A 16,447-nucleotide genomic window follows, 5' to 3' on the forward strand; every position below is an offset into this window, starting at 1 on the left:
TGACCTGTCTGTTTCCTCTCCACCTATCTTCTCTTCTATCCGCCTCTCCCTCTCTCCCTATTTATTTCAGAACCCCCTTCCCGTCCCCCATTTCTGAAGAAGGGTCTAGGCCCGAAACGTCAGCCTTCCTGCTCCTCTGATGCTGCTTGGCCTGCTGTGTTCATCCAGCTCTACACCTTGTTATCTCATGTTATTGATCCTAGCTTTTTAATAATTTAAATCCTGGACTCATTTAAGTAACCGAACTGAAATTCTCCAACACCTGCCGTGGGGTTTGAACTCACGCCACCGGTTGTCGCCCCCTCACTTCTGGGTTAAAAGTCCCAGCACCATGGATCACTCAACTTGGACTCTGAACTCGGCTTTGCAAATTCACCAACTGCCGTTATTTACATTATTTTGATATTTTAAAACAAATACTGAAGCTCACATCTAATGTTAAAAACTGAGCATGGGGTGGGGGGAAAACACAGGATGGAGGGGAAGGGACTGAATTCACCCGAGCCCTAGCTCGCATTTACTGTTTGGCAGGAATGCGAGCGATTTCCTTTTTGCTCACCCTTGCGGAGGGCCACGGGTTTTTCCACATGCGGGATTCCGGTGCGTTTGAGGAAGATCAGGACGGCCCTGGAGGGCTGGGACAACAGATCGAAATAGACCCGCAAAGGTAAGCGAGAAGCCATGGTGAAGATTAGATCGGGGAACTGATCACACACAACTGCAAGCCCGCTCCCGCAACTTGCAACATGGAGCTTGATACAATGTAACCAACAAGCGGCCAATCACAAGCTGTGGAGGAAACGATACATTCGACAGCGATATAGTCCCTGCTGTAGAGCGCAGACACTATTCAACCAGGCAAAACTATTCCAACGATTGAACCATGTTTATTTCAGTGGGTATGATCACTAGGGTCTGTGCCCTCACTTGTATCCCTTCTTCCCCCCAGCCCATCCCAGGCAACGTTAGACTTTTGAAGGAAAGGTCACCCGACCCGAAACATTAGCTTCCTCTACATCGGGGAAACCAAGCGGAGACTCGGGGACCGCTTTGCAGAACACCTACGTTCGGTTCGCAACAAACAACTGCACCTCCCAGGCGCGAACCATTTCAACTCCCCCTCCCATTCTTCGGACGACATGTCCATCCTGGGCCTCCTGCAGTGCCACAACGATGCCACCCGAAGGTTGCAGGAACAGCAACTCATATTCCGCTTGGGAACCCTGCAGCCCAATGGTATCAATGTGGATTTCACAAGTTTCAAAATCTCCCCTCCCCCCACCGCATCCCAAAACCAGTCCAGCTCGTCCCTGCCTCCCTAACCTGTTCTTCCTCCCACCTATCCCCTTCCTAACTCCCTACCTACACTCACCTTTCCTGGCTCCATCCCCGCCTCTTCGACCTGTTTGTTTCCTCTCCACCTATCCTCTCCTCTATCCCTCTTCTATCCGCCTCCCACTCTCTCCCTATTTATTTCAAAACCCCCTTCCCCTCCCCCTTTTCTGAAGAAGGGTCTAGGCCCGAAACGTCAGCCTCTCTGCTCCTATGATGCTGCTTGGCCTGCTGTGTTCATCCAGCCCTGCACCTTGTTGTCTCGGATTCTCCAGCATCTGCAGTTCCTACTATCTCCGAAACATTAGCTGATTTCTCTCCACGGATACGGTCAGAGGTGCCGAGCTTTTCCCAGCACTGTGGAGAGAAATTAGAGCGACCGCTTTGAGTCCAGCAACCCTTCTTCAGATGAACCCTTTTCTGAAGAAGGGTCTAGGCCCGAAGCGTCAGCCTTCCTGCTCCTATGATGCTGCTTGGTCTGCTGTGTTCATCCAGCTCTACACCTTGTTATTCCCTTCTTCAGAACTGATGGGAGCTAGGAAAAAGTAATTTTTTAATGTAGAAGATGGGTGGGGGAGGGGGTAAGAAGTAAACAATAGGTGGAGAAAGAGCCCAAAGAGCGAGAAGAATAAAAAATAAAAACCGAAAGAACTGCAGATGCTGTAAATCAGGAACAAAAACAGAAGTTGCTGGAAAAGCTCAGCAGGTCTGGCAGCATCTGTGAAGGAGAACAAAAATCAGAGTTAACAAGGTGTAGAGCTGGATGAACACAGCAGGCCAAGCCGCATCAGAGGAACAGGAAAGCTGACGTTTCGGGCCTAAACCCTTCTTCAGAAAAGAGTTAACGTTTCAGGAAGCGTCACCGGACCTGAAACGTTTACTCTGATTTTTTCTTCACAGAGGCTGCCAGACCTGTTGAGCTTCCAGCAACTTCTGAGAGAGAACAGTGGGACAAAGGAGTGGATAATCGTCAGTTTAGGAAAATGAATGGCTGTGAATAGGAACTATTAGTGGCTAACAATGGGAAGTGTGTAATAGGAGATCATGTGACAGCAAGGCTTAGTAATTGGGGATTGGGGTAAGAAAATGGGAGAAGGTGCCTCAAGCCCTAAAACTGTTGAACTTGAGTCCAGAAGGCTGTAGAGTTCCCAAGCGGAAAATGAGGTGCTGTTTTTTCCAGCTTGCGCTGAGATTCACTGAAGCATGGCAGCAAGCCTGGGACAGATGTTGGCCAAGGAATAAGGTCATGTGTTGAAGTGACAGGCAACTGGAATCTCAGGGTCATTTATGTGGACAGAACGTTCTGTGAAATGGTCACCCAGTCTACATTTTGTTTCCCCAATGTAGAGGAGACCACAGTGTGAGCAGCGAATGCAGTAGACTAGATTGTATGAAGTGCAGGTAAAGTGCTACTTCACCCGGAAGGTGTGTTTGGGCCCTTGGATGCTGAGAAGGGAGGAAGTAAACAGGCAGGGGTTACATCTTCTGCAGTTGCAGGGGAAGGTGCCTTGGAGGTGTGGGGTGGGTATTGGGAATGAAGGAGGAGTGGACCTGTGTGTCCTGGAGGGAACATAGAACAGTACAGCACAGTACCGGCCCTTCGGCCCACGATGTTGTGCCGATCTATTATCCTACTAAGATCAATCTACCCTGCGTACCCTACATTTTACTATCCTCCATGTGCCTATCCAAGAGTCGCTTAAAAGTCTCTAAAGTATCTGACTCCACTACCACTGCTGGCAGCGCATTCCGCACGCCCACCACTCTCTGTGTAAAGAACCTACTTCTGACATCTCCCCTATACCTTCCTCCAATCACCTTAAAATTATGCCCCTCGTAATAGTCATTTCGGCCCTGGGAAAAAGTCTCTGACTATCCACTCTATCTATGCCTCCCACCATCTTGTACACTCTATCTATGCCTCTCATCATCTTGTACACAGTCCCTGTAGAAGGGTGACAGGGGAGGGGAGGGGAATATGTGGCTGGTGGTGGCATTCCTTTGGAGGTGGTGAAAATGGTGGCTAATGATCCTTTGGATATAGAGGCTGGTGGGATGGTAGATGAGGAGAAAGGGACCTTACTGCTGTTGTGGGAGGGAAGAGACAGGGTGAGGGCTGAAGTGCGGGAGATGGGTCGGACCTGGCTGAATGCCCTGTAAATTACAGTGCTGAGTTGAAGAAGAAGGTGGACATTTTGGAGGCCCCTTGTCGATGTTGGCATCACCTGAACAGATGCGATGGAGATGGAATAGAGTCTGACAGGAGGGAGGGTGTCAAGGTAACTGTGGGGGTCAGTGGGATTATAATGGATATTAATGGCCAGCCTATCCCCAGAAATAGAAACAGATGTCGAGGAAGGAAAGGGAGGAGTCAGAGACGGACCAGGTGAAGGTGAGAGTGGGGTGGACATTAGAAATGAAATTGATAACCTTTTCCAATCTCAGATGAGGGAGGGAAGCAGCACCAAGGATATCATCGATATACTGGAGAAAGAGTTGTGGGTGGGGCCACAATAGGACTGGAACAAGGAATGTTCCTCAAAGCGACAGAATAACTGGGTCTCATATGGATATACATGGCCATCCCTTTGACCTGAAGAAGGTGAGAGGAATTAAAAGGCATTTAGAGTGAGGCAAAGGAGGGTAGTGGTGATGCGGATAGTTCAGGTCTTTTTGCCAGAAAGAAGCAGAGAGCCCTGAGACCATCCTGATGGGGGATGGACGTGTAAAGGGATTGCATGTCCATGGGAAAGAGAAGGGAGGAGACAGCTGGAGCCTACAAACTGGAAATTCTGAAACTGATGTAGAGATGAATCACGGATGTTAAAAGCTGAGACCAAACTTGTTCATCCACTTAATAGAGCTACTGCCGCAAAAGTCAACCCACATTTATGATTGGGTTTTTACCTTTATTCTTTTTTGTTGGGTAGTGGATTTATGATATGTTATCAGTTAGTATAGAATTGTTAGCTTGTTATTGGTGTTGATCAATTTCTCCCTATCTTCTCACTCAATGTATTGACGATTCATTTTGAACGGAGCTCACACCCACGAGGATGGTATTTCCCCAGCAGTTGGATAGAGGGATTTCTCCATTGCACCGAGCGATGGGTATTTTACCCACCATTATCGCATATTTCATTCCATATTTCAATTGCTCCTTGTTTAGGTGGCGAGTTTTCTAATCTGCAAAAATAGATCGAAGGGCAATGATTTTACGAGTCTCATGGAATGTATGAATCTTTGTCTATGTGCTGCATTGCTAAGTTTTTTGTAATTGTGATCTTTCAGTTAATATTTAGGCCTGGAGTTAATTACTGTATTTAGCCCCCAATAAAGTGTGAAATTGAGGCGGTATGTTTTATATGTTTATAAATCACATCTTTCTCATTTTTAAGTTAGCTTTCCAGGCATGCCTGAGGTTAGAGCTGTCCTCACAACCTTGCCGAAAACAATCCAAATCCTTCTGATTGCTTTTTCTTTTTTTCTCTCCATTTCTTCTTTTGAAGGTGTTGACTTCTTTTGGGATACAAAAGGTACAGCGTGCTTGAAGTTTAGGGTTTAAATTTAATAAATCTTAATTTTTGCCTAAATGCCTGTTTGTTAATTATTTAAATCCAGTAGCTACAAATAGGGAGGGCAGTGCAAGGATTGACAATGAGGCATGGTGATATCGTGGTAATGTCACCGGGCTATTAATCCCAAGGCCCAGGCTAACGTTGTGGGGACAAGAATTCAAATCCCACACCAGCAACTAGTGGAATTTATATTCTAGATTTATTAATTGAATTTAAAATTAATCTCAGTAAATCATCATTGATCATGGAAAAAACTCACATGGATCGCTAATATATTTTACAGAAGAAAATCAGCCATCCTTATTTTATCTGCTCCACATGTGGCTCCAGACCCACAGATTATGGTTGACTCTCAGCTGCCTCATGCAACGGCTAAACAAGCCATTCAGTTCAAGTGCAAATAGGCATGGACAGCAAATTGCTTTGCCAGTGATGCCCACATTCCATGAAAGAATAAAAGGGAAAAGGATGTATTTGCAGCCCTGAAGCCTGTTAAATGTGTGCAAAGGAATGCGAAACAAAAAAAAAGTTAACTCTGGCCAGCAGCATCACAAGGAGCTGTCATCCTTTCTCTGAATTATTACACCTCCAAGCCAGTTTTGAGTGTTTCATTGTACATGTGGGATTGGAACTTTGTTGAGAAATGCAATGTTGCCTTGGATTGGAGATGGTTATCCTTCTGTAGAATCTCACCTATATGGATATTTGTATCTGTGTTAATCCCAAAAAATAAATGTTAACAGAGTATTTGGATTTGGGGGCGTTTCCTGACCCATATTTTATAAATAATGATTATTTTACTCATTGTTACTCCATAGACTCAAAAACCTGGTTAATTTTTTCTTATTTTGTCCTGCAGATAACTGGGTCTGAGTGTGGCTGGATGGGGTTCTGTTCAACAACTTGCAAAATCTTTGAGCTCTTCACAGTGTCTGGGATTGAGGAAACATAAGCATTAGTGTAATCAACTTGTTTCTATGGAGCCTGACCTCAACCAATGTCACACTATAATTTTACATGAGCCTCACTAACCCCTGATAAATGCAAAAAGCTTCAGAAACTTTTTGCCAGTAAAGAGGTTTTTATTTCATCTGTGTAATATGGGTGTCACTGGCAAGGTCGAAATTTATTGCAATCTTTAGTTGTCCTTGAACCTAATGTTTTGCTAGACTATATCAGAAGGCAGTTAAGAGTCAAACGCATTATTGAGAGACTGGAATCATAATTGGTAGCACAATTAAAGGTGCCCTAAACACATGATAAACAAGGGCACACGATCAACCCCACTCTCACACTGTTAACTCTGTGCTCCCTCCACCCCTGATCTATTTCCTTGAGTCCCCTGTATTTCACATCTACATATTGCTCCTCAAAGATATCATCTGAAAACCAGTGTTTCCACACATGCTCTGGCAACACCTGGCTCCCCCTCACTGCAACTTTTCCTGACAATTGTAACCACTGTCCTCATGTAACTGATCAACATCCTTGTTTCATGTCCAGTACTAGGTCAACTTCCATTGATTATAGGGAAGACTGAAGCCATTGTCTTAAGTCCCCAATACAAACTCAGTTTCTTAGTCTCCTTCTCCTTGGCCACTTTCCAAGGCTGATGAAGATTATTTGCAACTTTGATGTTCTAGTTGACCCTGGGATGAGATTGCCAACCCTAACTGGCATTACCCCTAACTTCCTCCTCAATAACATTTCCCAACTCAGCTCATCGGCTGCTGAAACCATTATCCACACCTTTGCTACCTCTAGACTTGACTCTTTTAATGCCCTTTGGCTGACCTCCCCCCGTACCCTTTGTAAGCTCAAATTCATCCAAAACCTTCCTGCCTGTATCTAACTTACATCAAATACCATTCACTCATCACCCCATTGCTTGATGATCTACATTGGCTCTCGGCTGACAACAATTTTAACATTCTCATGCATGCTTACAAATCCTTCCATGGCCTTGCCCCTCCTTATCTTTGTAATCTCCCTCAGTCCTACCACTCTCTGAGATCTTTGCCCTTCTCCAAGTCTGACTGTTATGCATCCCTGAATTTTAAATGCACCATTAACAGACAGGACTTTAGGTGCCCCACTGCTAAGCTCTGGAATTCCCATTCGCAACTTGGCTATCTCTCTCCCCCTTTTCTCTTTAAAGACCCTGCTTAATGTCTACCTCTCTGATCAAGCTTGTGATCAAGTACTCCAATATCTCCTAAAGTGATTTATTGTCAGATTATAAATGACAATGTTCATATGAAGCACACTGGGAAGTTTTACTCTGTTAAAAGTGCAATATAAATACAAATTATTGTTGTTGAGTTAGGGAGGGTAGACTGGCTCAGGTTTCATGGCTGGTGAACCTGACCTCAGTCATTGGTAAGATTTTAGAGTCCACTTTAAGGATGAGATTGCGGAGTATTTGAAAGTGCATGGTAAAATAGGGCAGAGTCAGCATGGCTTCTTCAAGGGGAGTTCACGCCTGACAAATCTGTTAGTTCTTTAAGGAAGTAAAGAGCAAGTTAGTCAAAGGACAGCCAGTGGATGTGATCTATTTGGATTTCCAGAAAGCCTTTTGCAAGATGTCACACAGGAGGCTGGTAAATAACATAAAAGCCCATGGTGTTAGAGATAAAGTACTGGCACGGATAGAGGATTGGCTGACTGGCAGAAGGCAGAGGGTGGGGATAAAGGGGTTTTTTTGAGGATGACAGCCAGTGATTAGTGGAGTGCCGCAGGGGTCAGTGTTGGGACCACAACTATTCATGTTATACATTAGTGATCTGGGCAAAAGAAGTAAGGACATTGCAGCTAAGTTTGCAGATGATGTGTAGATAGGTGGAGGGACAGGTAGTGGTTAGGAAGCGGGGAGGCTGCAGAAGGACTTGGACAGGCAAGAAGAGTGGGCAAAGAAGTGGCAGATGGAATACAATGTGGGAAAGTGTGAAGTTATGCACTTTGGAAGAACATAAGGCTTCAGAAATCTGAAACACAGAGGGACTTGGGAGTCTTAGTTCAGGATTCTCTTAAGGTTAGCATGCAGATTCTGTTGGCAGTTAGGAAGGCAAATGCAATATTAGCATTCGTTTCAAGAGGGCTAGATTACAAAAGCAGAGATGTACTGCTGAGGCTGTATAAGACTCTGGTCAAACTGCATTTAGAATATTGTAAGCAGTTTTGGGCCCATACCAAAGAAAGGATGTGCTGACATTGGAGGGGATCCAGAGAAGGTTTAAAATAATAATCCTGAAGATGAAGGGCTTGTCAGATGAGGAATGGTTGAGGACTCTGGGTCTGTACTCGCTGAAGTTTAGAAGGTTGAGAGGGTGTCTCCTTGAAACACACAGAATACTGAGAGGCCTGGATAGCATGAATGTGAAGAAGATATTTCCATCAGTAGGAGAGATGAGGACCTGAAGGCACAGCCACAGAGTGAAAGAATGAGACAGGAGTAATTTTTTCAGTCAGAGGATGGTGAATCTGTGGAACCCATTACCGCGGAAGGCGATGGAGGCCAAGTCACTGAGTGTGTATTTAAGACAGAGATAGATAGGCTCTTGATTAATAATGGGATCAAGGGTTATGGAGAGAAGGCAGGAGAATGGGGTTGAGAAACATATCATGTAATGGAGCAGACATGATGGGCTGAATGGCCTAATTCTGCCCTATTGCTGATTACACTCCAGTGATTTCTATCAGGTCTCCATATATGCGCACACATTGAGTAAGGACAAATAGAGGTTTATTCTTTGTTTTGAGGGTAACCTCCAGCTTTATTGGTGCTTTGTAAAGAGCAATAGCGACATGAGGTAGGTATTGGATTCAGTGCCTTCAGGAAGGATTCAGTTATGATACGGAATTATACAAGTAACATCTGGAACAAACAATAAAAAGAGTTCTTTTGCAGCTGTACCTGGAAGATAGTTATGTGTACATTTCAGTACAAATTAGCTGTAAATTACTGTGGAGCCAGTATTATTCAGATTAACCACAGAATTTCATTTTAAGAAGCAAAGGTCAATTTCACAAAACAGGCTGATTGGATTCGCAATGAATTCAGTGATGGGTCTGCAAGTCAATGCATCTTCACAATACATGGAGAATTTGTGAATAATTTAAATATTGTTCACTGAGCTGTGAAAATATGAATAATTGCGTGGAATAATTAAATGCCTTGAACACAGCTGCAAGGAACTGCTTGAGTCTTTATTTCTTTTCATTTCAGAAATGAAATTAGTTCAAGTGCAAAATATTAATTTTACTTTCCAATGCTTCCGTGGTTCTGTGGTGTTTGTTTAAATGATAGTTTCTTTATAAAATAAATGTTGTGAAACAAAATTCATGGAATTAAAGGCTCTCTCTCACAATCTTGGAAAGGATACAAAATACAGGTTTGACATCTGTTGGATTAACCTCTCTCTGTCACTGTCTGCCTCTCTCTCTCTCTGACACTGGGGCCAACAGTGAGAGAATGTGTCAGAAGCTTTTCTCATCATTTCTTTTTGGATGGGTTACTATGATAATTGGTCCTCTGAATCTTTCTTTCTTATTCCTCCTAAACTCCAAAGATGTATCCTTACAAGCAATTCACCCCTCTATTTTCACTGCTTGTTCATGATGCAACATCATGTACTATAACTCTAATTAATACTTTTGATGGATTACCTTAGGGACTGCTTGTAAATCTAGTGACACCTGGGGCACCATCTGTAAATACAGGTGCACACCTGGGGAATAGACTGCAAATACAGGTGCAAATCTGGGGAGTGCCTGTAAATTCACACACACAGCTGGGGAGTCACTTGTAAATGCTGACCCACACCTGAGAAATAGCATGTAAGTCCTAATGCAAACCTGGGGCACTGCCTAATAATACTGGCGAACATCTGGGCGCCCTCCAATAAATACTGACGTGCATCTGGGGAACTACCTATAAATATTGATTCACGCCTGGGGTACTGCCTGTAAATAGTGATGGGCACCTGGGGAACTGCCTGTAAATACTGATGGGCACCTGGAGTACTGCCTGTAAATTCTGAGATAACAAGGTGTAGAGCTGGATGAACACAGCAGGCCAAACAGCATCAGAGGAGCAGAAAAGCTGACGTTTCAGGCCTGGACCCTTCTTCAGAAATGGAGACCCTTCTTCCATTTCTGAACAAGGGTCCAGACTGGAAACGTCAGCTTTCCTGCTCCTCTGATGCTGCTTGGCCTGCTGTGTTCATCCAGCTGTACACCTTGTTATCTCAGATTCTCCAGCATCGGCAGTTCCTACTATCTCCGCCTGTAAATTCTGATGTGCACCTGGGGAACTACCTGTAAATATTGACGCACCCCTAAGGCACTGCCTGTAAATACTGTCATTCACCTGGTGGACCACAAGTAATTTGTATTGTTCTTAGTTGAGATGTGAGAGTTGCTGGAGAGGCCAACATTTGGTGCCCATCTCTAACTTCCCTTGTGTTAATTGGCTGTCTAGGCCTTTTCAGAGTTATCTACATTGCTGGAGTCTGGAGTCACCTGTAGACCAGACCTGGTAAGGGCTGTAGAACTCTAAATAACAATGGTGAACCAAATGACTCTATGACAATGGTTTCATGATAACTATTAGATAGCTGCTATTAATATCAGAATTTTCATTGAATTCAAATAGGGTACATTAGTCCATTGGTGACAACACAACACCTACCACTTCCCCTATATATGCTGATATACACCTGGGGACTACCTGTAAATACCGACCCATATGGGACACCAGGACCTCATACAATTACTGATACATTCCCCACGCAATGCTTGTAATTTCCAAGCTACTTCTGGGACCTCTCACAACTACCAACATGTTCCCAGAGATACCCTGTAAGTATTATCATTCATCTAGAGACCATTGGCAGAGGAAATTCCAACACTTTAAAAAATCAAACGTTGCAAACGGCTTTGCTTCCATCTGAGGAGGCAGGTGGGGCCTTAGCTGAATTTCTCATCCGAGTACAGCATCTGTGACAATGCAATGGGGTTTGAACCCACAACCTACTGACGCAGAGGCAGGGATGCTGCCCACTGGGGCACAGCTAACACAAGCTCAGCATGACTTGAGGAGAAGGGAAGGTATAGCCATGAAGAAACTGTTAGGGTTATAGTGGTTATAGTGCTTGGTCTTATTATGTCCTGCTATATAAAATTACCAAAGTGCTGGTATTTCTGTAGAATTTGCCATTGATTGAGTTATTTTCTCACAGAACTCAGCTCTTCACAAAAGAAAAGATGAAATTGCACTTGATTAGAAACAGTGCAGAGAAGTTTCACTGGGCTGATCCCTGGCTGAGTGGTTTAAGACTATAAGAAATAGGAATAGGTCATTCAGCTCCTTGAGTCTCTTCTGTCATTGTGTAGGATCATGGCTGAACCCAAACTCTTCACATTCCTGCATTTTTCTTGAATCCCTTGATGCCCCAACTGACCAAGAATCTATCAATCTGAGCCTTAGATATACACAAGGACTTTATCCCCACAGCTCTCTGTGGCAAGCAATTCCAAAAACTCTCAACCCTCTGAGAGATGAAATTCCTCCTCATCTCAGTCTTAAATTGGTGCCTCTTAATTGTGAGGCTCTTGGATGCTGAAAGTTCAAGCCTGTACCCATTGAGGTTTAGAAGAATGAGAGATGTTCTGAATGAAACAATGGGTGGCACGGTGGCTCAGTGGTTAGCACTGCTGCCTCACAGTGCCAGGAACCCAGGTTTGATCCCACCCTCAGGCGACTGTCTGTGTGGTGTTTGCACATTCTCCCCGTGTCTGCGTGGATTTCCTCCGGGTGCCCTGGTTTCCTCTCGTAGTCCAAAGATGTGCAGGCTAGGTGGATTGACCATGCTAAATTGCCCTGTAGTGTTCAGGGATGTGTAGATTAGATGGGTTATAGGGGGATGAGTCTGGATGGGATGCTCTGAGGGTCGGTGTGGACTTGTTGGGCCGAAGGGCCTGTTTGAACACCGTAGGGATTCTATGAAACTTCTTTGACAGGGTGGATACTGAAAGGATGTTATCCTTTGTGGGAGAGATTAGAACTAGGGTACACAAAGTAAAATCAAAGGGTATCCCATACAGGACGGAGATGAGGAGCATCTTTTTTTCTCAGAAGTTGTTAGTCTGAGGAACTACTTTCTAGAGACATCAGTGCAGATTGGGTCATTGCATGTTTTTAAGGTGAAGTTAGATTGTTTCTGACTGACAAATGGATCAAAGGGGACTGAGGGTAAGTGGGTATGTGGAGTTGAGGCCACAATCAGATCAGCCATTGTGTGGTAGAATTGACTTGATGGGTAGAATGGGCCTACTTCTAATTCATATATTCCAACTGTCCCTAATTCCTATATTCCAATGTGTGTATCTTCTGGGTAATGCAGAGTGCCTCAAATTAATTTTCATCGCATGACATGCTGTGTGTAGAAACAATATTTATCCAGAATGAGTGTTCTTGGCCAGTAGAGTAAGACAAAGGCTGAAAATCTTCATGCTTGGCTTTTGTTTGTAATCTTTGACATTGTATCTACTCCATAATAAACTAAAGTAGAAGATAAATTCCATCCACTATTTACCTGGTTGGAGTCAATTCTTAAGGATGTAATAACTGAGCATTTGGAAAGTGATGACAGGATTGGTCCTAGTCAGCATGGATTCACTAAGGGGAAATCATGCTTGACAAAACCACTGGAAATGTTTGAGAATGTGACCAGTAGAGTAGACAATGGTGAATCAGTTGTTGTTGTAACCAGACTTTTGAAAGACTTTTGACAAGGCTCCACACAAAAGCTTAGTAAGGAAAATTAAAGCTCATGGTATTGGAGGTAACGTATTGACATGGATAGAAAACTGGTTGGTGGACAGGAAGCAGAGAGTTGGAATAAACGGGTCCTTTTCAGAGTGGGAGGCGGTGATAAGTGGGCACCACAGGTTTAACGCTGGGATCCCAGCTGTTGGCAATATGCATTAATGTTTTGGACGAAGGAATTGAATGCCATATCTCCACATTTGCAGACAACACTAAGCTGGGTGGCAGTGTGTGCTGTGAGCAGGATACTAAGAAGCTGCAGTTTCACTTGAACAGGCTGGCTGAGCGGGCAAATGCAATATAATGTGGATAAATGAGAGATTATCTACTTTGGTGGCAAAAGCAGATTATTATCTGAATGATGGCAGTTTAGGAAAAGGTGAGGTGCACCGAGACCTGGGTGCCATGGTGGAACAGTCGCTGAAGGTTGGCATGCAGGTGCAGCAGGCGGTGAGGAAAGCCAATGGCATGCTGTCCTTCTTGGAGAGAGGATTTCAGTATCGGAGCAAGGATGTCTTGCTGCTGTTATTCAGGGCCTTGGTGAGGCCACACCTTGAGTATTGTGTGCAGTTTTGGTCTCCTAGTCTGAGAAAGGACATTCTTGTTATTGAGGGAGTCTAGTGAAGGTTCACCGGACTGATTCCGAGGATGGCAGGACTGACATGTGAAGAAAGACTGGATAGACTGGGCTTGTACTCACTTGAATTTAGAAGAATGAGGGGTATCTCATAGAAACTTATAAAATCCTGATGGGACTGGACAGTCTAGATGCAGTAAGAATATTCCTGATGTTGGAGAAGTCCAGAACTGGAGGTCATGGTCTAATAATAAGGGGTAAGGCATTCAGGATTGAGATGAGGAAGAATTTCTCAGAGAGTTGTGAACCTGTGGAATTCTCTCCCACAGGAAGCTGTTGGAGCCAGCTCATTAGATATATTCAAGAGGAAGCTGGACATGGCCCTTGCGGCTAAAGGAATCAAGGGTATGGGGAGAGGGCGGGAGTGGGATACTGAGGTTACATGATCAGCCATGATCGTATTGAATGTTGGTGCAGACTCAAAGGGCCGAATGGTCTACTCCTGTACTTCTTTTATATGTTTCTATGTTTAATCTTTCCCTTTGCCTGGGACATGATGACCCTCAGGTTATGCCACCAGCAGTCATGTCTCTCTGTAATGAGAGTATCTCCTTGGATAGTTGAGAAAATGGTGACTTTACTTATCGTTGAGTTGAATCCATTAGTTTTCAGATCTCCTAGACACAAGTGGATTTCATGGAATGTGGCAGGCAAAATAACAATAAAGATCTTGGAATCCCAATCACTGTTCCGATAGTTTGGGGTTGGATGTTACATTACAGAGGGTGCAGGACGGTTGGGGTATATGGTCATGATGATTTGATTCTCCTGTGGTGGAACAATATGGTCTTTTCTTGCTGTTAATTTTGTCTGTTCCAACATTCATATTAAAGTACAAGTTAATTGAAGCCAGTTACTGTGCAAGGAGTCTTCTGGGTCAGGAGTTGGTGGGGAATGAGAGGAAGGGCATTTAATTAGATTGGATGGAGGTGTACTCAAGCCTTGCTGCCTTGCTCCCTCCACCAGAATTACATTATTGATGGGAAAGAGCCTGGTTGACCTACCTACCCCATCATTAATTGATATCCTTAAGTGGCCAATTAATGACTGGTTAAGGGCCCCAGTTGGGAGTAATTGGGTCTGCTTTCAAGTGGCAAGAGAAATACAAGGTATTTGTTTGCTGCGGGTCTGGAGGAGAAGGGGACATTTACTGCCTGACTGACAGCATAGACATAGATAGGGCAGAGGATGGAGAAGATTTCCACTTTCTGCAATCCCCAGCACTTCTTTCTGACCTCGCAGAGACTTCTTTCCCACAAACCCCAACCCCCACCTCTGAAAACCACAAATCCTGCCCTTCGATTTGGATTCATGGTTATTTTCTTGGCATAAACCACAGCCTCCTAGGGGGCTCTGTTGAGTACAGGGTCTGCTGGCCTCTGGTTGACCAGAGCTGGGAGGGCGTGGGGATGGTCTTCTGCACCCCCCGGGGGAGTTTATTCCAGATAAATGTCCGCCAGTGATCTTAGGTTGAATTGAAATCTGGTTGAATATGCTCAGAAGACACCACTCCGGTCTTTCATCGACTTTGTAGCCAGCAGATGAAACCCATATTGTCAAGTGAAAATTCCACCCTCTTAATCAATAGTCCTGATGAGCATGTGTATGGGGAATATCATTAACCCATCAAATACTGAAGCAGTTTAGATTCTGTGCATGAGTTAAATTCCATTTTCAAATGTCTGGTCCTGGTGACAACCCATTACGTAATAAAATGCAGGCCAAAATGTTAGATTCATCTCTTTCTAGTCGGCATGTAGCTCCAGTTAAGTGGGCAGCAGTGTGGCAATGTCATTGGGCCACTAATCCAGAGGCACAGGCTAAAGCTCTGAGTGAAGTGGTTCAAATCCCACTTTGACAGCAGGTGGAATTCAAGTTAGTGCCAAGAAATCTGACATGTTGTAAAAACCCATCTGAGTCACTAATACCCTTTAGGGAAGGAAATCTGCCATCCTTACCCAATCTGGCCTGGATGTGACTCCAGATCTATAACAATGTGGTTGACTCTTGAGGTGGCACAGTGGCTCAGTGGTTAGCACTGCTACTTCACAGTACCAGGGACCTGAGTTCAATTCCACCTCAGGTGACTGTTTGTGTGGGTTTCCTCCAGGTGCTCCAGTTTCCTCCCACAATCCAAAAATGTGTAGGTTAGGTGGATTGACCATGCTAAATTGCCCATAGTGTTCAGCGATGTGTAGGTTAAGGGGATGGGTCTGGGTGAGATGCTCTGAGGGTCAGTGTGGACTTGTTGGGCTGAACAGCCTGTTTCCACACTGTAGGGATTCTATGAAAAAACAAGCAAGACTTTCACATCCCATGAAAGCATTTTAAAAAGTTCACCTAACCAGGTTGTGGTTGGTCAATTTCCTCAGAAGATCTTATGCTGTTCTTCTGGGCATTTCTTACATCAGTACTATCTCTTATGTATTTGTTACATACTTGGTTTGAATGCTGGCAGTATGAACATGCAAAAAGAATCAGACCTGATATTCCACAAACAGCCATTGAACCTTATATTACCCAATCTCCCTCATCTGTCAGAATCCACATAATCTCTTTGCAGAAACAAAAACAAAACACGTATGACCTAGTTAAGTGGCAGAACAAGTTAGAGGAGTTGGATGTCCCACTCTTGTTGCTACCTATATGCTACCTATACCTAAAACTTTATCAGGAAAATGGTGAGGAGATAGCTTAACAATTACAGGATGAATTGGATGAAATACGAAAGTTGGCAGGACAATGCAGGATTACATATCACGGACAATTGTAGAGCACTGTAAGTTGACAGGGACACTTAGGTGAGACACACTGTTAATAGAGTCACAATCTTTAAAGATACGGTTGCCATCTGTTTGGATTTACTGGGACTCTTCTAAATGGGACACACACCTCCTTGTTTCAGCTGCTAAAACATTAGTGGGATAACTAGGTGTAGAGCTGGATGAACACAGCAGGCCAAGCAGCATCAGAGGAGCAGGAAAGCTGACGTTTCGGGCCTAGACCCTTCTTCACAAAAATGAAGGTTTTTTTCTGAAGAAGGGTCTAGGCCCGAAACGTCAGCTTTCCTGC

At 44.2% G+C, this 16,447-nt stretch overlaps 1 protein-coding gene across 1 annotated transcript in view; it reads right to left on the minus strand.

The window, feature by feature from the left end:
- The window catches only part of gstt2 (glutathione S-transferase theta 2), a 10,097-nt gene extending 9,308 nt beyond the window's left edge, over positions 1-789 (minus strand). The window contains exon 1 of the mRNA XM_020510580.2: positions 560-789. Within this exon, the coding sequence (XP_020366169.2) occupies positions 560-683 (124 nt within the window). The 5' untranslated portion in view covers positions 684-789. The remainder of the gene's footprint in view (positions 1-559) is intronic.
- Positions 790-16,447: the final 15,658 nt, after the last annotated feature.

The sequence above is a fragment of the Rhincodon typus genome, chromosome 24 (assembly GCF_021869965.1).
Source record: "Rhincodon typus isolate 14 chromosome 24, sRhiTyp1.1, whole genome shotgun sequence".
NCBI classification, from domain to species: domain Eukaryota; kingdom Metazoa; phylum Chordata; class Chondrichthyes; order Orectolobiformes; family Rhincodontidae; genus Rhincodon; species Rhincodon typus.